Source organism: Anabrus simplex, chromosome 1 (genome assembly GCF_040414725.1).
Source record: "Anabrus simplex isolate iqAnaSimp1 chromosome 1, ASM4041472v1, whole genome shotgun sequence".
In the NCBI taxonomy this organism is placed as follows: domain Eukaryota; kingdom Metazoa; phylum Arthropoda; class Insecta; order Orthoptera; family Tettigoniidae; genus Anabrus; species Anabrus simplex.
In genome coordinates this window covers 18,551,580-18,573,902 of record NC_090265.1, presented here as the reverse complement: position 1 = coordinate 18,573,902, position 22,323 = coordinate 18,551,580, and the positions used below count along the sequence as shown (strand labels likewise).

The 22,323-nt window shown below is 38.9% G+C and overlaps 1 protein-coding gene across 2 annotated transcripts in view; it reads left to right on the top strand.

Annotated features, from left to right (window-relative positions):
- DCTN6-p27 (dynactin subunit 6) overlaps window positions 1-21,924 on the top strand; it is a 59,780-nt gene extending 37,856 nt beyond the window's left edge. For both annotated transcript variants that reach the window (XM_068225323.1, XM_067155639.2), the window contains exons 3-5: window positions 589-713; window positions 2,288-2,430; window positions 21,522-21,924. In XM_068225323.1, coding sequence (XP_068081424.1) covers window positions 589-713; window positions 2,288-2,430; window positions 21,522-21,611 — 358 coding nt within the window. In that variant the 3' untranslated portion in view covers window positions 21,612-21,924. The remainder of the gene's footprint in view (window positions 1-588; window positions 714-2,287; window positions 2,431-21,521) is intronic.
- The last annotated feature ends 399 nt before the right edge of the window (window positions 21,925-22,323 follow it).

The following is a 22,323-nucleotide window of genomic DNA, read 5'->3' as shown; positions in this document are numbered from 1 at the left end:
ATCTGTATCATTACATTTTTTTTTGCTAATGGTTTAACATCGCACTAACACATGTAAGGTTTTAGGTGACACAAGGATGGGAAAGGGTTAGGACGGGGAAGGATGCAGCCGTGACCTTAGTTAAGATACAGCATGGTCTGAAAATGGGAAACTGTGCTAAATCTTCAGGGCTGCCGACAGTGGGATTCAAACCTACAATCTCCCGAATGCAAGCTCGCAGCTATACAAACCTAACTGCTTGACTGACTCACTCAGTACATGTAAGGGGTAGGATTGGGAAGGAAGGGGCCATGACCCCAAGCATTTGCCTGGTGCGAAAATGGGAAACCACAGAAAACCATCTTAGGGCTATGTGACCCTAACTGCTTGGTACCTATTGCAAGTGTTGTAGGTTATTTTCTCTTGTCTTGTGGTACTTCTGATTTCAAGAAAGGAAGGGAAAGTTCTTACAAGTGATATTATTATGTTGGGTGGTTGTTACTAGTAAGAATGACTCGGTATTGTTCTCTTAATGAAGATGAAAATCTTTTTTTGAAAGTTCAAACCTTTAAAATATCCTTTATCTTGCTGTGATGGTTCACGTTGCAGGCTCCCTCCTGGAGAGACGCCTTCCTCCACGCCGGTTCTCATCATTGGAGCTAACAATGTTTTTGAAGTGGACAGTCATTCAGAGGCTCTAAAGATCGGGGACAACAACATCTTGGAGTCCAAATGTAAGTCATTCACGTGGGTTAGATGGATACTTTGTTTATAGGCAGCCCTCTCACCACTTGACATGTTTTAGTAGGTTGTTATTTATCATTAAAAATAATGTCTTACTTCATACTCTTTAATTCAGTTTTATTTCATTAAAATCATGAGCTTGCATTTACTTCCTAATAAACAAAAAATACATTAAGAGATGACAAAGAAACCCTTCCTCTCCACGGAACAGAGTTATTGTCTTTAGAATTCCTCTCGCCCCATTACATAGCAACTACGATCAGAGCAAGGGAACTGGCTTCAGTCCAAACGTAGTCACGGAGGTAACAAACAGTTAATTGTTAATGTAAGTTGTTATGACATTTCAACAATTAGGAGTTATTTACACATCTTAACAATATTAATTCATAAAAATAAAAGAATGAAAGTGTGGTCTGATAGAATCTGATGTTATTTCAAAGAGGAAACAAGTTGTGTTTTTAATGAATCCATTTGCATCATTTAGTGACACAGTATCTCTCTTAACTTCATATATTAGATCCCCCTTTGCTATAAAAGTTGTTGCAATACACACTGTTAGGCATGTACTGTTGGTAAACAATGCAGTATGTATTTTTTGTGGCATCGGATTTATTGAACAACAGTGTATTTTTGTCGCTATTCGGTATTCATCATGAGTGTGGTAATAACTAAGAGTAATGACAGAGTTTGAAAGCACTTGCACACAGTGTTTTACACAGTGATTCTGGCAACAATGACTTCTCTGAAAATTAATTTGAGTAAGGGCAGTCATAGCGGCAGTGGAAGTTATTCGAGTGTGGAGAGCATTGAAGAAAGTGTCGTGCCAAGCCTTCCTGACGTGCATGACCTGTGATACAAATAACTCGTGGTGGTTGGAAATGGGAGAACAAATATAATAATCCTTATACAGTATATAGCCATTTCATGGATAAAGAGGTGTCTCGGAAATACTTGCTTCTGAGAAAGGTCAGGGTACAATCCACCGTCCGAACTTGCATTTTTAGAATACGGTGATCCGCTCTTTGAAAAATGAAAAAATGTACCACATCCAGTAGTCCTTCGAGGAATGAAGTACGGGTAATTCATAACTTTCAATGCCATGAATGCAAAATGTGAGTCAATTATCTTCAGTACTTTTTTACGTATGTTTCTTTTATGTAAGTTTCTTTTGTGTTAGGTGTGCTCAAACTACCGGCAGGGAAATTAAATCGGACTCCACCATCTACAATGTGAATGGGTTAAATGGTTTCTTTTTCAGGAATAATCTGTTGTTATATGTTTTCTTTCTCAGATATTTTCTAAATTTCATTTCATCATAAATTGTTTTTGATGGACTGAAGATCCTGACTGTTATACTGTACATCGTTGATAAATGCCCCAATAGTACTACGCTGCACTACTCCCATTGTTATAGAAACTAGGTGGGAGTGTTTACTTCCCACTTTTTGCTCTTTGCATGCAGTCTGTCAAAAATTTTTCAATCCACAGAACCGTCCATTTATCAATGTGGTTTTTTTTTTTGCACCAATTAACATCAGCCCTTTACATTTGTTTTCTGTTACAGGCTTTGTTGGACGTGAAGTGGAGCTGACCAACGGGTGTATTGTGGGTGCAGCCTGCAGGTTGACGTGCCCAGAGGTGGTTGCCGAGAACACGGTAGTGTTTGGTCGTCAGTGTACGAGGAGGCAGCAGGCAGACCGTCCTCCTGTAAGTGCATTGTACAAAGTCTATTCCGTGAGTAAATGCTCAGTGCATATAGTGTTTTGTTTTTTCCAAAATGCTGAGATAGTGTTAATCATTTGATTAGTGATTACTGATGGCAGGGATAAGAACTGTTCACTCTAAATGGAAGCAGTGATAGATACTCCTTGCTCTAAACAGAGTGACACATTCTGTTACCTCACCGAGAGTGCTATAGCCACCTTTCTGCGGAATTCGTAGCAATAGTGTTGTCGTTGGTCATGTGTAGTAAATTGCTGACAGAGACCTGATATATTTTGCTTTATTTCTCTGTTGTTTAGTGGAACTGTAGCTCTTTATTGAATGGTGCCTTCAGTGAAATCATATGAAATGATCTCTCCTTAGAACAGAGAGATTGTACAATGATTTAAAATTCTGTAAAGAAGAAAAGAAGTCTCCAAAGCCTTGGAAAGGACTAAAACTAAGGCTGTAGGTAGAAGTGTCAAGACTAGCGGTGTGATTTCTGACAAAAGAGTAGCGTTACAAAAATGTTGCAAAGTTTGGGCTGGGAAGAATTGGGAGAAAGAAGACGAGCTGCTCGACTAAGTGGTATGTGATATAGATGTAGATTCCCATAGGGAATCTGAAATATTTGTCCCGAATGAGTAAATTTATAATACCAGTATAAATGGTCCGTTATTGGACATTATAAATTTTCCAGCTAACTCATTCCTGGTTGCCAGCGTTTCGCCCTCGTGTGCTAGGTTGGGCTCATCAGTTGGTACCTAGCACGCCTGCCAAGACGCTGCCTAGTGCATACCGTGCATACCATGAATGAGTTAGCTGGAAAATTTATAATGTCCAATAACAGACCATTTATATTGGTAAGTTCTGAGCTGTCAGCAGAGAGATGGCGTGGAATGATATTAGTAGACAAATAAGTTTGAGTGGCATCTTTAAAAGTAAGAAAGATCACAATATGAAGATAAAGTTGGAATTCAAGAGGACAAATTGGGGCAAATATTCATTTGTAGGAAGGGGAGTTAGGGATTGGAATAACTTACCAAGGGAGATGTTCAATAAATTTCCAGTTTCTTTGAAATCATTTAAGAAAAGGCTAGGAAAACAACAGATAGGGAATCTGCCATCTGGGCAACTGCCCTAAATGCAGATCAGGATTGATTGATTGATTGATTGATTGATTGATTGATTGATTGATTGATTGATTGATTGATCAGGGCATAAGTTAAATCCTATCTCTGGTGAACTTGGAGCATTTGCAAAGAAGACTGACCTCCACGATTTTGATCATAGTGTTGTATGTCTACATTTCTTGGAATATTATGGAGCACAGAATGATGCTAACCGTTACGCTACGGAGGTTGCAGATCAATAGAGTTTGGCAACTGTCACTTGCCGCAAGACGATAGAAGAATACGTTCACTGGGTCCAGACTGTGCAGGTCTTCGAAATGACACAGCCCACTAGCCCATGTTATTTCATCTGAACTGTAGTTGAAACAGTCACACATTTCATGCCCTAGTAAGTTATCCTGGAAAAGATCAAGGCTTATCAACTGACATTGTCCAGGCAAGCCTGCACCAGTATATAAATCAGTGTAAGCAGTGTTTCTTATCCTAGCAGTTGAGATAAATACCATATTTACTCAGTAGTAAATCCTTTTTTTTTTCCTTCCACTTTTTCAGCCAAAAAAGTAGGGGGTGGGGGGTGGGTGGGTTCCAATATGTGATAATCTAAAATTTTGTGTAGTGAACACATGATTTCTATAATGTAAAGAGCTATAAATTGTATATGTAAAAATTCTACAATATACTTTAACAAACTTTTGATTGTATTTGAGATATACTAGCTATTTTCATTTGAAGGCAGTATTTCTAAATGTAAAAAGACAATAAGTGGTAAACACGACTTTTAAGTCTACATATAAACTACATATAGTCAGTTTTAGTTAGCTCATATCACATCATTCGTTTTATCTCATTAATTCCTCTGATGAGGTTGATGTCAGGAAGACATAAAGTCGTAAAAACTTGCTACGAAGATTTTGGTATTGCATTATCATATGCAATGTTGATACAAAATAACTTAATGGTCAGTCATTTGTCTCTGTCACTTGAGCAGTAGGCCTGCCACACAGTAGACCTGAATAAACCTGATCACTGCTTTGATTTGAATTATTGTCTTGCTCCGCTAGCTTCCCTGCTACCGGTGTGTCACCATTCCAAGTGACGTCATTTTCATTGCTATCTCGTCAGTCATGCACCACAATCGAGAACATTCAAAGTCCCGTTTTTTCGAACCTTTTAAAAATAGTTTTGTTCCCGACTATAGAGTCCAAACGGTATGAATATATTCCCAAATGGTTTCTAGAGATGGTCTCTGATATTCCCAGTTGGTGTATGTGTAGCAGAAGCCACTCCTTTCGAATAAAGCCATGCTGTAGAAAGCATGCCAAAGCACCAGCTAATAAATAGCGTATGTTACGAGTTGTACTTCCGAATGTAATACGTAGTGACTGGAAGCATTCTTTGAATAACTGCAACTGTTGAAAGCCGGACCCTTATTTTTAAGCATATTTCATGCTTGTTCTTTCCATTTATCATATCACGATTTACCTAAACAGCTGTAAATGAGATAAGAGGGATTGCATTGTTTACGTTAGGTATGCTATCAAGTGCCCGGATAGTGTCAGAAGTTCCATGACGGAAAGAAAAAAATAAATAACAGGAGGTTTTGCCGCGTTTATGGATATCTACAGGTGTGGCGATAATGCATGTTTTATTATCATAATGTTTAATTTCGTTCGTTGATTATCTGCATTTTTAAATTAACGCTTAGCATGTTTTGTTTGGCATCTCCAAAAATCATTAAAAGCAGGGACGTAAAATCAATATTATTATTATATTATATTATTATATTATTATTATTATTATTATTATTATTATTATTATTATTATTATTATTACCGTATTATTAATCATTGTGATTGGATTGTTTTTATCATGTTTTAAATTTACTTCTCTCCAAAAATGCCTATTTTAGCCCAAGTTATGAGATATTAAACGATCACTTTGTTAATGATCTTGCCTGCTATATTAATAGCAACTACCGTGAATATTTCTTAACTAAAGTAAACTCATTTCCTCATTCCGAGATGCTGCAGCTCTTTTTTTAGACATGCCCTCAGTGTTTGCAATGTGTGGGTCAGACACAAAACTATTCATCTATTTGTGCGACGTCGTCAGAGCTGCAGTACGGCTTGTACCCGCTTCGAAGCAGAATCATTGTTTTGCTCTGACAAATTACATTTGGAGGGGGGAGGGGTTGTATGTGAGATTTTTCCATTTTTTTCTTCTCGAAAAATGGTGGGTTGGAGGTGTAATACACGAGTAAATACGGTATTTGAAATACCTGTCAAGTCATTTTACTCTTCTAAGTATTTTTCATGAATAATTATATTTATAGTAAAAATATTTTTAGGTGAATAATTTACGTGACTTTGTCAAAAAGCACAGATCCTAGGACCTGCACAGTGTGACCCAGTGCAGCGAGCAGTGGTTACCAAACTCTACTAATATGCAACCTTGATCGTGAAATGAAATTTGAGAAAACTTTGGTTGTGTTTCCCATTTGCCAGTATCGTGCTCGTCTCTTCTGAGAATCTGTTTCAACAGGAAGGAATTCCTGGCCCTCACGGTATCATCAGTCAGAAAGGATGACATTACATTTCACTGTGTCATAAACTATGTGGAGCTGTAAGCTTGCATTCAGGACATGATGGGCTGATTGCAGAAACGGTGTTTAGACGATGTCTATGGTTAAACATTGTCTAAGTATGGATGCCGCATTGCAGAGACGTTATTTATCACTTAGATACTCACTGCGTTTACATGCAGGATTCAGATCGATCTGAGTACACTTCCCTTATTGTAAACGCCATGTAAACGGGGGCTCAGTTCGGATTGAGTTCCATGTAAACGCGATCGTACTGAGATCGTATTGAAAACAACTGCGCGCACACTCCAGGTTTATTATTATTTATAAGTTTCATATTCCGTATTGATTGGATTCAATGTAATAGACAAATGTAGAAAGTGGACGATTTCTTGTCTATTACATTCACTCCATGTTTATTCGGTCAAAAATTATGTCCAAATCGATTCTGTGCCTGCGACTGACAATTGTTTTTTTAAAGGGCGCGTGCACTTGTGATAGTTGTTGTTGTTGTTGTTGTCAAAAGCAGAGGTTAGTGACCAACAGATTTTCAGAGTTTCGTGAGCGCTAAAAGTGAAGAAAAAGTGAATTTTCATTCAAGTACTCCTTATTATCATGATTCCCTTCTGATCTTTATTTAATAACATCGTTCAAAAATGTCCATCAGCTGAAATGTGTGGTCGACTGAAGAAGTCCAGGTTATGCTGGAGATTTTCAAGGAAAAGGGAATCCTTAAACTTTTTGATGGTAAGTGATTTAAGAACACTGAGATATATAAGTTGGTGCAGCAAGAAATGGAAAGGAGAGGCTACACTACAAAAAATGCTGAACAGATAAAAAACAAGTGTAAAAGCTTGAAGTCAGCTTATAACAGCTGTTTGAAAGATAGAAGTAAAAGTGGTGCGGGCAGGACGGAATGTGAATTTTTTCACATTCTGGAGGAAATTTTAGGGTGCCATCCATGTGCTTCTCTGGAGGGGTTGGATTCTGCGGACACTGCAGATCACAGTTTAGGCCTCTTGCAAGAAGAGTGTCCCCAGGCTGTGGAGGTTGAGGTACATCCATCTGTTAGTCCAGACGAGTTGAATATATTAATTCACTCTCCTGAAAGCAGCATGTCATCAACACCATCACATGAGATGTGTGAAGATAGGCCTCGCCGCCCTTTGGAAAGGTAGGCAAAGGACTCTGGAAGTAACATTGATGAGTTCATAAAGAAGCAACATGAACTCTTGAATGAATTCTTCAAGAAGCAGGAAGAAAGAGAAGAAGCTGCTAGCAAAAGAAGAGCAGAAGAGCTCCAAACTATTATTTCTGCTTTCACCTCTGCAATAACTTCAATTGCATCCATGCCACCACATTATCCCTACCCCTACCCTCTCGTTTCACAACAGGCTGCCCACTTCATTTTCCAGACCATCATCCAGGCCCCTCCACATCACAAACTCCTCATGATGACAAGGAAGCAACAGACTGTGAGAACACAAAATCTGACAATGTATGAGAACATTTCATGTTTTCTGAAAATACAGTAATGTACTGGTATTGGTTGAAAGGAAATTTATTCAATGCTTTCTATTTTAATCCATTGTAATTTATCTATTGGCTTCATTAAATATTATTATAATTAGACCATACATTTTAATCTTCAATTTTTCTTCAGAAGTAAAGAATTAAACGTAAATTATACTCCAGTAAGAGGTATATACACCAGTCTTTGTCACTGTACCAATAATTGACATTTTTTAGTATTTTGAGCTATAGTAAGCATAGAGTCTCCTTGGCCACATTGAATTCAAGGGAAATTTCAAGTTTCATTCTTTCTGAAGTCAGCTGCAATGATGTATGTATTCATTTCAATGTTTATAATGGAGGGAAAATTGTCATAGTGAAGGTACATCAAGAGCAGTATTCTGCATACCAGTACATCTACAGGAAAAAGTTAAGGTAAGCACTTCTATTAAATAGCTTTAGTGACAAAATCGCAATGAATCACTGAGAAGTTCAAAATTGTTAGTGCATCAGAAGGTTACAAGTAAAGAATACCATGATCAAAATTGAACATCTAAACCACTGTAAGCTTCTTGAGGGGGGTGTCAATTAATGGGTCATTCATGTTACTGTGTTCGTCTTTGACATGCCCCATCAGTCACTGGGACGTGACTTTTTAAAGAAGATATAGACATAATTATGAACAGAAATGCCTTTTAATTGTATTTTATCTATACATGAAAATACATTTCAGTGTTATTTCTCTCCAGTGTTAGATACCATGTCAGTGATTGGCTCAGAGAGTTGTCAATTAATAGTACCATTGCCATTGATGCTTTCACGGCCCATACTTATGGACATGATACTGTATAGGCTTTCGAGCTTATGCCGTGTCAAGAAAATAAGGTGAAATTCTTTATGTTTCACAGAGAACTGTGCTCTGTGTCGCCAGAAGAAAATCTCGACTGTCTGCACCTGACTTCAGATTCTTTCTCATGGACAGTCGAGATTTTCTTCTGATGACACAGAGCACAGTTCCCTGTGAAACGTGAATAAATTCACCTTATTTTCTTGACACGGCATAAGCCCAATAGCCTATACAGTATCATGTCTATTAGTACCATTGTTTGAAATTACAGACATGGAGCCTTAACTTAATTTCTCAGCCAGTCTAATGGCACAGGCTGTTGAACAAGTGAAAGCAGGCATGCCAGTAACAGCAGCAGCCAAATAATTCAATGTTTCTTGAACAAAACTTATCTATACAACATCTGGTAAGAGCCCAGGAGCATGCAGAATCAGATCAACCATCATTCTAACTGCTAAAGAAAAAGTAGTTATGGTGAAGGGTTGTTGTCAACTGCCAGATTACAGTATCTGGTCACGAAAGAGCAACTTCCAGGGCAGTATAGAACATCTGATTAAAGAACTGAAGAGATCTAACCCTTTTACCAATGGTTGGCCAGGCTGAAAGTGGTGTTCTTCCTTTCTCAAAACACACCCTGAACTAAGAGAACACAAAATCTCACTGCTTCAAAGGGAAATGTCACATGTAAAGGTCTATTCAACTGAGAATAATCTCCTTCACATCACAAATGATCAGACATGTATGTTTAATTCCGATGAGAGTGCTTTTCTTTTCTACAACCCAAAGGAGACAGAGTTATCACTGTATTAGTTCTCATATTTTGTTTCACTGTTCGTTTACAGGTAGGCCTACCTCATGATTTGTTTAAAATTGCTAGTTAGGCTATAAATAACATTTGATTATATTGGAACATCTGCTGATCTTATTTTATGCTTTTTTTGTTTATTTATTTGGTTGTAAATTAACCATTTTATGAATCATTAATTTTACTAACATTCAGAATGACCAACAGTTATGAACCATGTTATACTAGTGCCAATTACTGGTGCAGCAGAAGTCGATTAAAGGAACACGTGAGAAGATGAACTGTCAATTACTGGTTCTTTGAGATAGGTTTTAAAACAGCATGTCATTACCTAATGTACATAAAAAAAAAATATATGCATAGAAATTCAGTATGATTTACCACACTTTTATAGCACGTTGCTGTTTGTACGCTATAACCAACAAATACATTTTTAAAACTAAATTTAGCAAAACAGTGGCCTTCCACAACACCAAAGCTTCCTGTTACCAAACCAATTTGCTCTTCCTGAATTTGATTTAGGCCTTGATAATATTGATTTGATTAAAAATAAAGTTTAAAAACGTAAATTTAGCAAGCCCCCAGGTTGCGGCCCTTAGGCCTCTAGTATCTCGCGTGAGATCTCCATTGGTTCTACTTTTGAATCGGTCTGGATTGGTTAGGGTAGGTTAGTGACAAAGCCATTGGTCTGGATTGGTTAGGTCATTGATCTGGATCAAGAAAAGGGGGTCTGGGGGCGTAAGCCTAGGCCTCTAGTGTCCCACGTGACACCTCCATTGGGCTTGTGTATTTATTGTGCAGCTGTGTATTTCTTGTGCGCAGGTTGATAACGGAATTCATTTTACTTCATTGCTGAGAGTGACATATCCCATTGTGTCTCACCCAATGGAAATGCTGGTACCTAGTTAGGTGATGGACTATGGTGCGTGATAAATTGTATTAGGTTATAAAAGCAAAATTATTTCTGGGGAAGGGGTTGGGTTCTTGGCTGTTGCAGTGAACACATCTCTCCTCTACAAGGTATTCCAGTTAAGATTTCTAACATATTGCATCCTTATCATGCTATAAAAGTGTGGTAAATCATACTGAATTTCTACCAAAAAATATTTCCTTTAAATAATAATGTTCACACTCCAAGGAATATGTTACATATATGCTAATGCTGTTTCTATTAGGCCAACCACACACAATAGAAAAAAAATTAAGTTCTAACAGTCAAAGACTGTACATTATAAATAAAACAGGTTGTTCAATGCAAAAAAATTACAATAATCTGAATCTTCTCTGTGGATACATTGACATATAATTTTTGAGAGCATCTCTAATTCGTGATCCATTCAAATCGTCATAGTCCCTGGCAACTATGCGACGGGGTTGAGGAAACTCCAGTTCTGCTTGTTCTACTGTTTCAAGCCATTTATGAATAAAACTGTCTTTTCTAGTTTCTTTTATATTATGCAATATTAAGCATGCCTTAACAACATTAGGAACAAATTTATAATTCATGTCTACTTGCTTCGATAAGCACCTGAAGCGTGCTTTCAGTCTGCCAAATGCATTTTTGGCGATGACTCTACCACGACTTAAATAAACATTGAAGGATTCTTCTTCTGGGGTTGCATTGCTCCTGTATCCTTTCATTAACCAAGGCAACAATGGATATGCTGGGTCGCCCAGTAGCATACAGGGTATTTCTGTTCCCTCAATCGTAATACTACTTTGAGGTAAAAGTGTATCTGCATGCTTGTACAAATTGGAATCTTTCAATACAGACGCATCATGACTACTTCCTGCATGTTGGCAGGTAGCAGAGAAGGTGCTGTTAGGTCAGTGCATATGAAACTATTTAACATTTTTAAACATTAAAATGCAGGATTGTTTTGAGAATGAAACATGCACATAAAGGCATTAAGCCTACAGTTTGCTTAATAACAAATACACTAAGCCAGTAAATATATTTACCTGTATAAATGATCAACAACTGCCATCATATTATAAGATGGCCAGCCCTTGCGATTAACAAAGTCACGATAACCTTCTGTTGGGGGTAAAACTGGAATGTGCGTTCCATCTATGGCACCAATTACATTTGGAATACCACAGATATTTTCAAAACCGAATGTTATCTCCTGGGCTTCTACTGCATTTGGTAAAGATAGGTAGTCGTCTTTGAATTCTAAGAATAATGCTTCACATACATCATACACACATTTGTGTACAACTGACTTGTGTATCCCAAACTGATTTGCAACCACACGATATTCTGCACAAGATGCAAGTTTGTATAAGGTAATGGCAACTTTCTTTTCAACAGAGATGGGTTGCCTTACACAAAATTCACTGGGTTTAATGTATGGTTGAAGACGTTGACATATATATTTAAATGTTCCATAACTCATCCTAAAATTTTCCAGCCAGTCCTGTTCTGTGAAGTGGTACTTCACAACGCGTTCCCACCACTCATGACTCCTCTCTTTAACCCAACAGCGTTTCTTTCTTCGTGCTTTAGTTTTTAGCGTTGATCGCAAGTAAGCACAATTCTGAACTTGCAATTGCTGAAAGAAAAACATTGATTCTCTTTCCCGTGCCCTTCTCTCTTCTTCCCATTTTTCATGAAACTTGATTAAGATCACGAGAAATGACAAATTGTCATCCACAGAAGAGCTTTTTTTACATCCATCCTTAATTTTTAACCTTGATTTTATACTTCACAACTTCAGTGAGCAGGAAAATATAAACATTACAATCAATCACGTCGCGATTAGTTATATCGATCGAAAAATGTAGGTGATATCAATTTTACTACAATTCTGCATCGTTCGTATACGTCGATGTTGCCTGGCGGATTCAATACGATACTCAAACACTACATGTGAACGGGGATCGTATTCAATACGGTAAGTGTACTCAAATCGATCTCAGTCCCCATGTAAACGTACTGACTAAAACCAATGTTCAACGGGCCATGTTTAAACACTGCCGAGAACACTGTTTAACCTCAAATGTGAGGAGTGTATCACAATCAGAGGTTATGTACAATGAAACATATAATTTGTATTATCTTGTTGAGACAATTCTGGGAAGAAAGTTCATTCCGACGGCCTCTCTGTGGGTCTTCCGCTGTGAAATTGCAGCAGTTCATTTGAAATGTATGAGGAGGTACGGTTTAAAATGGGATTTCGCTATTCAAGACACTTGTTTCTTGAGACTGACAAAGGGGCAGTCCGGTAATTGTCAACTTGACTACAATTCTTGGCAACCAATATATTTTATTATATACTAAAACCTCGTTAATTCAAAGTCATTGGGACAAAAAAACGGACTTCAAATTACATGATTTTGAATTAACCGCACACTCTTAATTCGGAAATGACACCCCTTGCCGCATCATAAAATATTCAAAGACCCGTACTGCATGCAGTTAAACTTGATTCACAGTTTAAAACTTTGAAATGCCATGGAAAAAAAATGATATCCAAAATGTATCCAACAAGATGCATTTACAGTATTCAGATTCACAATACGGTATTTAGCCTACTTGGATTTAAACTCACTGACAAACATAACCTCACGCAACGAAAGAAAAAAAGCATGATTCAGAGATGAGGAGAAATACGTGCTGGCTCCCCTGAGCAGGTTCTTTATTCATTGGATTACTGAACTGAATGCATTTTAGATGTCCTGTACTTGCACGGAAAGTACCCGATGCCCTTAAAACAACATGGTTTATCGAACTTCCCTATGATGTGGGGATAAAGTCTCTCGCTTCCATCTGCATTAGAACACAGTACAGTGACTCAATACTTGTGCGATTTCCTGTCATGGTACTTCTCTCGTAATTCAGAAATGCGAACCCTTGCCGCATTGCAAAGTATTCTAAAACGCTAAGACGCATTAATGCACGCAATCACCTTGATTTGCAGTTTAAACCTTTCAAATGCCTTGAAAAAAACTATTCATGAAATTATCCAACAAGGTGCATTTAAGCATTATTCAAATAATGCACTGGCAAACATAACCTCTTGCATCGAAAGAAAAAACGCACCATTCAAAGATGAGGACAAATTATGGTGGCTCACTTGTGCAAGTCCTTTACTCATTGGATTACTGTACTGAATGCATTTTAGATGTCCTGTACTTGCACGGAAAGTGCCCGACGCCCTTAAAACATTGTGGCTTATCGAACTTCCCTATGACGTGGGGAAGAAGTCTCTCACTTCCGTGTGCATTGCAACACAGTGCAATGACCCCATTGTACGATTTCTCGGCTGGCACTTCTCTCCTATAAAACCTTAAGTCCATTTGGGCTCGACATTAAAAGAAAACAATTGATTATTGACTGGATTATATGAGCCACGCCTGGTAAGCCTGTTGGTGTCCATTCATTGTAGGTGTCCGTAGAACTTAAGCCTCCTACATCGCGTGCTGGTATTGGCTGATTCGAACTGTCGATACAGCTCAGAGCTCGATTTAAGTCTGTAGGTTCCATCTGGGACTAATCTTGGTCCATGAATTTTCCTGAGGATACATCTTTCGGCTTTCTCTAGATCATCCATGGTGCCTTTTTTGTTCAGCAGGAGGGTCTCTGAGGCGTACAAAAACTGTGGTCTGACAACTGTTTTGTAATGACAGATCTTAGCATTTTTCAAAATGCACCTCTTATTATAATGGTTGTGAGATAGTTGGTATGCTGCATTGAGTTTGTTACATCTTTCTAGGATGGATGTACCGTCTCTACCATTGGGGTGGACCCATTCACCGAGATATCGGAAGCGATTGACTCTCCCAATCGTTCCATGTATGGTCGTCAAAGGGGGGTTTCCGGGATGCCGAGTCTCAAAGTACTTAGTTTTGTCGTACGATATTTGTAATCCTGCCTTCACTGCTATCTCGTGCAGGGCTTCGATAGCAATGACAGCATCCTTAGAGTTGTTGGTTAGGATTGCAATGTCATCTGCGAATGCTAGGCACCTGATCTCAATCTTTCGGGTCCCGGCTCCAATGGCAACTGGTTTGATTTCTAGATTCCTCAGTGTACATTCTCAGTTTTTGATGATTTTATCAAGCACTAGATTAAACAGAATGGGTGAGAGGCCATCTCCCTGTTGTACTCCAGTTTTTATCTTGAAACTCCGAGATAGTTCTCCCCTGAACTTCATCTTAGATGTTGTATCTGTAAGAGTCTGTTGGATGAGGGTGCGTTTATTGTAATCGACACCTCATTCTTGCAGTACGGAGAAGAGTGTCTGGCGGTCGATGGAATCATAAGCTTTTTTAAAGTCGACGAAAACCACGGCGTTGTTCATACTCCTTACTTGTTTTAGTTGGCCAATGGTTTTTAGGTTGAAGATCTGCTCAGTACAGGACCGTGCCCGCCGAAATCCTCCTTGATATTCACCAATCATTCAATCACATTGGCTTTCCACGTTGTCCAGTAAAATCCTTGATAGCACTTTGTATGCTACTGACAGCAGAGATATCCCTCGGTAGTTGTTGACATCACTGCGGTCACCTTTTTTATGTAAAGGGTGTATGATAGCTGATTTCCAGTCATCAGGGATCCTGCCAGTCTCCCAGCAGTCGATCAAAATCTGGTTTATGGCCTCTGTGATCTTATTTCCACCTGCTTTTAGAGCTTCCACAATGATGCCATCTTCCCCGGATGCTTTGCAGTTCTTAAGATGTCCGATGGCATTAGCAACTTGCTGCATTGTTGGTGGGTTAGATGGGAGGTGTATCTCTGGAGGATCTTCAACAGGTAATCTTTCCGTGGGCTCTTCACAATTAAGCAACTGCTCAAAGTAGTTTGCCAAAAGTTCCACGTTCCGGCGGTTACAGGTGACCAATTCCCCGTCTGTATTCCTTAAGTGAAGATATTGTGGTTTATAACCCGAGAGTTCCTCTTTGAAGGCCCGATAAAAGTTTCTGGTGTTGTACATTTTGAATTCTTCATCTAACTTCTCCAGTCTTGACCGATCGTAAGATCTTTTCACACGTCTGATGGTTTTACTCGACAGTTTCCGCATCATTCTGAAGTTTTCCCAGTCTTCCTTTCGTTTAGTCGAGTACCACTTTGTCCAGGCTGCAGCGCGCTCATCAACTGCAAGATCGCTTTCAGTATTCCACCATCTATGTCGTCTCTTCCTTTGAGGTTGTCTGAGGTTATTGGTCGTTTCGCATATGGTGGACTTCAGTTGGTTGCTGCCTTTCATATCTTTTTTCAAGATGTCAGTTGCAAATCGTTCTTTATTCTCTGACAGGAATTGGGGATCAATCCTTGGTTGAATTGTAGTAGAAGGTATCTTTCGTTTGGGCAGTAATCTGGTCTTTATTTGTGTGACGAAATAGTCAGAATCAACAGTCCAACCTTTATGAACTCTGACATTCATGATCTCTTTCCTGCTTTTTACACTGATTGCAACATGATCGATCTGAAATGATCCTATAGCTGCGTTTGGTGACTGCCAGGTGGAAATTCTAAGTTCCCAAGAAGAGAATTAGATATTTTTCCACCAATAGAGCATGTCAAACTGTCAGACTCTGCCTCTTATGTAGGGCTTCTGATAAGTTCACGTGCATACACCCCAGCGTCAGTGGGTAGGGTCTGATACATCCCACTCTGATGAGTCTAGTGTCAGACCTAAGAAGAAATGCTGGTTAGTAGAGCAAACGCCTGAAAAGGCTTACATCGGATCTGTTTTTTGACTGCCAGGTGGTCTGGTATTTTACCTTGCTGGGAAAAACTGTGGACATGATCTTCAACTGATATAATCTACACAGTTCAATTAACAATAATAATAATAATAATAATAATAATAATAATAATAATGCAAATAAATATTTGTAACAGGATTTGAACTGTTACATTATCTTCTCCCCTCTTCGCTTCTGATATCACTTAAACCCAACTTGTCCCTGTCATCTCTCAGATTTATAATAACTGGCTGCATAATCTCATCTCTGATGAGTTCCTTTCGGAAATCTCTTTCTTGCAGTTGTTCTGTGTGTGAAACAAGTTGAAATCCAGTCTTCCATCAGTAGTCTGTCAGTTGCATCATGCAATCATTTCTCGAAGTCCGCCAGTCGACACGCCACAACTTAATTTTTCATCTTTGCTCACATCATTTCAATAGGATTGTACTGGCATTGGTAGGGAGGTAGTCTGATGATATAATGGCCCGTCTCTTCTGCTATTTTACCCCGTTTGTAAACTTTGTCTGCTCTTTTAAAAGTCGCAACGTGCAGAAATTGCGTTTTTGTTTCACTGGCATGAAATTCAATATTTCTTTCCAGTCCTGAATATGTTTTTTCTGTGATGTACAGAATGATAACTTGCGTTGTCCATTATTACAGATTCTTCTTCAAGGTAATTCAGAAATTGTATTGAAACCAACTCTTTAAAATTTTTTGAATTAATTTCGGAATGGTAGTGTAAATTGTGCAAGTGTGCTGGTGAATGAAATAATCACTTATTCTCTTTAATGAAACCTGTCTTTGCCAAACTTGCATGGTACACAGTAAGTCTGATTGCTTTCCCTGGAGGAACTTTTGGACCTCTCTTCTCTGACAATTGGCTCCCAAATATATTTTTGCATGTGGTTCTGTCCAACCTGTGGTAAAATATGGGGTGTTCATCTCCTAAAAATCTCAAATTATGTACTGGCCTCGAGAATGCAATTTGTGTGGCAACTATGTCTGCGCATTTCATGAGAAACTTCTGACCATCCTTTGCCTTCTTGTATGTAAACCAATTGATTTTAGCATTGTGTACATAGAGACATGTAAAGAAAAAAAAATCTTATCCATACACACAAAACTAAAAGACTGCAAAAACAGTTATAAAACCGGAAGCAGCATATGCAGCAGAGACCCCTCTTTCTCCTGAACGAACAATCAAAGCCCGACAGACTCCAGAAGATCAAAGGAAGAATTAGTAAAACCTCAATCAACAAGAAATGTCAAAGGGCTGGACAGTCGCGGATAGTACCCGACAAAGTCGCGTAAAAAGAATTATAACCCTTTACAGATACAGTGTGTAAGAGGAGATTGGGATTGTTTGGACACATAATGAGAACGCAGGATTCGAAACTTCTGAAAAAACTTGCACGGTATAATCTTGACAGAACCACAAGAGGATCAGAGAAATAAGAGAAGATCTGAAGGAAATTGGCCGTTCATCACGAGACACCAACAAACAAAAAATCCAGGACACAAACATCTGCTTCACGCTCACAACTCAAATATTCTACACAGGAAAGGGCACGAAGATCGGAACACATGAAAAAGTACTGGGAGAACCTCAAGGCCTGAACAGTCCCTCCGAATAATAATAATAATAATAATAATAATAATAATAATAATAATAATGCTATTTGCTTTACGTCCCACTAACTACTTTTTCGGTCTTCAGAGACGCCGAGGTGCCAGAATTTAGTCCCGCAGAAGTTCTTTTACATGCCAGTAAATCTACCGACCCAAGGCTGACGTATTTGAGCACCTTCAAATACCACCGGACTGAGCCAGGATCGAACCTGCCAAGTTGGGGTCAGAAGGCCAGCGCCTCAACCGTCTGAGCCACTCAGCCCGGCAGTCTCTTCGAAGAGACTTAGGTAATGGATTGACTAAAGTGATCCTATGCATTATAAAATTGAAAGAAGAGGAAGATAATAGAAGACTGAGCCTGAGTAGACATTTTTGTTTTTTCCTTTTCCAAAGTAAGCTGCTTTCGTGTAGGTAATTTCCCTTTGACATAACACACACACACACACACACGCACACGCACACGCACACACACACACACACACACACAAAATGTTTTAAGCAAAACATCCTTTTCAAAATCATTGAGATTAGTGATGCAATTTTGCATTTTGTGTTTCATTGAGGGCACCTGAATATGGGAGTAATCCTCTGTTGGAGCAACTCTTTCACCCCTGCACAAATTATTGTCACTGTGCAAACTCCAATGGTTATGTGCCTTCAAAAATTGTATGTTTGCTTTCTGTGATTTAGACAACAATTTCTTCATGTGTAAACATCAAAATATTTCTCATCTGTCCCTGGAGACATTCACGTTTTCACCACTCCTTCACTTGTGCCATTCATACCATTATTGGCTTATTAGTAAAAGTATTTCCACGATATGTACTTGTCTTAAGTAGTTAATAATAATAATAATAATGTTTCCTGTAAATCACACTAGTAAATTTGCAAGCACTATACAATAACGCATGCTTATCTGACATTCCGTTTTATCATACAAATATGTAAAAAAATAAAAAATTTTAAAAAAATCTAAAATGACATACAAAGATTGATACAAACTGTACATTTCCTCCCTGCACCAATTGTCTCTAGCGCAGAATCCAGTATGTCTGTGCTGAAAAAAATCCCTGGATGTGCAAATGCGATTGGTTTGCCTTTGAAACAATATATAATAGGTCCTTAACACCTTTAAAGGTACTTATCTGATGCTGTAAACACACCCCATAGGCTGTTTACATTTTTACGAGTATTCACCTTTTTGCACTGACCATAATTGCTTTTAAAAAATCCCCCATGCCTTTATCAGCCAAATGGAATAGCCTAGTAGTCCAATTTTAATAACCTTTCTATCACATTTATTTTTAACTACGGCAAAAACAAGCTTCATGAGCACGTATACCATCTACCACTTCAGTTTCTCTACAGAGTTAATTTGGTTTTATCAGCACCACATCTAGAATATTCTTCCCTCTAGTTGATTCCATTACTTTTTGATTGAAATCTCCTTCCTTTTTAACTTATTCACCATTTCCTTATCATCATCTCTCAGCCGGGGAAATTGGCCATGCGGTTAGGGGTGCGCAGTTGTGAGCTTGCATCCGGGAGATAGTGGGTTTGGATCCCACTGTCGGCAGCCTTGAGGATGGTTTTCCATGGTTTCCCATTTTCACACCAGGCAAGTGTTGGGGCTGTACCTTAATTAAGGCCAAGGCCGCTTCCTTCCAACTCCTAGGCCTTTCCTATCCCATCGTCGCCATAAGACCTATCTGTGTCGGTGCGACGTAAAGCCCCTAGCAAAAAAAAAAGCGTAGCAAGGTTTATGAAGCAGTGAGTAACATCCTAGTCAGGGTCAACAGCAAGGATAGGATAGTTCAATGTGAGAGTTGGAAATAGAGCTGAAGGATACGAAAGGGAAGATATGGAAGCTAATAGGAATGGGAAGCGTTTGCTGGACTGTGCTAGTATGGGTTTAGCAGTTACAAATACATTCTGTGCTGGTATGTGTTTAGCAGTTACAAATACATTCTTCAAGCATAAGGCTATTCACATCTACACATGGGAGGGTAGGGGCACCAAATCCCTAATAGACTAATCTTAACGGACGTTGAACTCGGGAAATCTGTTAGGAAGGTGCAGGTTTTTCGGAGATTTTTCAATGATACGGACCAGTATCTGATCTATAGTGAACTAAGTATCTCTAGGCCTAGGATAGAGAAAGTAAATTCTCTCTGCGGATGAATAAGGGTATAAAATCTCCAGGTCGAGGAAATTAGAAGTATATGAATATGATTAGTGAGAAGTTCCAAGCAGTGGACAGTAAGCAGATTCAGGATATAGAAAGGGAACGGGTGGCATACAGGGATGCTGTGGTAGAAACAGCAAGGGAATGCCTAGGAACAACTGTGTGTAAAGATGGAAAAAAAGCAAACATCTTGGTGGAATGATGAAGTGGGAGCAGTTTCTAAATGTAAAAAGAAGGTGTATGAGAAATGGCTCCAAAACAAGGACTGATGCAGACAGAGAATTGTACGTAGATGAAAGAAACAGAGTGAAACAAATAGTTATTGAATCCAAAAAGAAGTCCTGGTAATATTTTGGTTATCTCCTGGAAAGGCTAGGTCAAGCAGCAGTTAAACCTTTCTGGACAATAATAAAGAATCTTAGGAAAGGAGGGAAAAAGGAAATTCAGTGTTTTGGGTAATTCGCGTGAACTCATAATAGACCCCAGAGAATCAATGGATGGATGGAAGTAATATTTTGAAAATCTTCTCAGTGAAAAAGGAAATCTTTCTGGTGACGTCGCAAACAACCAAGCTCATGGGGAAGAGGACAATGATGTTGGTGAAATTACGCTTGATGAAGTGGAAAGGATGGTAAATTCCATTGTCATAAAGCAGCAGGAATAGATGAAATTAGACCTGAAATGGTGAAATATAGTGGGAAGGCAGGGATGAAATGACTTCAGAGAGTAATAAGATTAGCATGGAGTGCTAGTAAGATACCTTCTGATTGGACAGAAGCAGTAATTGCACCTACCTATAAGCAAGGGAACAGTAAGTGTTCCAAAGTGTTAACTGGCGTCTTGGAAGGGAGGGTGCGATCAGTGGTTGGGAAAAAGTTGGATGAAAAGCAGTGTGGTTTTAGACGAGATTTTCAGTTTGTGGCGGTAATTAGAAAAATACTGCGAGAGGAATAGACAGTGATGTTTATGTTTCGTAGATCTAGAAAAAGCATATGACAAAGTACCAAGGAGAAAGATGTTAGTTGTACTGGGGGATTAGGAGTGTATTATTAAAATCAATCAAAGGCATTTATGTTAAGAATTGGGCTGCAGTGAGAATTGATGGTAGAATGAGTTGTTGGTTAAAGGTCCTTACAAGAGTTAGATAAGACTGTAATCTTTCACCTTTGTTGTTCATAGTTCACATGGATCAGGACAAATATTTCATGTTCCCTATGGGAATCAACATCTGTATTATCTAATGGCCAGGCAGGCATCGATTTGTGGAAATGAGACAAAGTCTCTCATAGTGCATAGGCACTGCTGGTGGCTTCTAGTGGCCTATGCAGTGGCCTCCACAGTATGCACTAGCCATGCATCTTGGTGGGTGTGCTAAGTACCAACTGATGAGCCCAACTTAGCACATGGGGGCGAAACACAGGCAACCAAGAATGTCCAATAACGGACCATTATATTGGTATTAACAGAGAGTGTTGGGGCCATATTTATGTTGCCTACCACAGATGTAGACAATGGAGCCATGTGCTGGTGAGATCCAATCCAATGACAATTAGAGCAAAATTGCAGATACTTATTGACTTGCGCTCGTAATTATGACCACGATGGCTGTCTGTGTGTCCTCTGCATAAACATATTCTGCGTTAAGAAGTATATGACTGATGATATGTTTTGATCCATGGAAGTGTACTTAAAGCTGTGTGTCCTTATTTCAGGCTCAGACTCTCCAGCTGGACTTCCTGACCAGGGTATTACCAAATTACCACCATTTGAAGAAACCACTACGTAAAGGCCAAGCTGTATGAGCTCACCGCACTATCGCCATCAGAATGTCCACTAAATCAGAGTAGGAAAATGGGATGAAATTGTAATTTATTATGTGTCAAACCTGTGAAAATTTTGTGTTTAATTTTCCCATACTGTTGATGAAATGAGAAGTCTTAAGAAGTTGATAACAATCATTTTCACAGCTCTGATGTCTGTAACGTATTAACCTCGAGATTTCTGGTAAATATGAAAGACAGTGGACTGGGATTTTCTTCCAGCACAATTGTAGCATAGGATATGATAGATTATCATCTTACTATTTATGAAATAATTTAATATTGTTTGTGAAAATTGACCTACATATAATATGTACAGTTTACCATATTTACTCCTCTATTAGACCCCGCCCCCCTAGCTTTTCGAGATGAAGAAAATGAAAGAAATAAATTTCGCATATAAGACCCCCCAACGTAATTCGTCAGAGAAGAACAACGATTCCCCTTCGAAGCGGGTACAAGTCTTATTGCAGCTCTGATGACATCGCACAAATTTGTGAATAGTTTGGTCTGTAAGACCTACACAATGGAACCACGTTGAATCCTTGCGGTACATCTGTGTTTCGTAGTTAAGAAATGCCCGCCTCCGTAGCGTAGGTCTACTGCAGCTCTGATGACGTCGCACAAATAGGTGAATAGGCCTAGGCCTAGCTTCATGTCCAACCCGCGCATTGCAAGCATGCATCAGTCATGC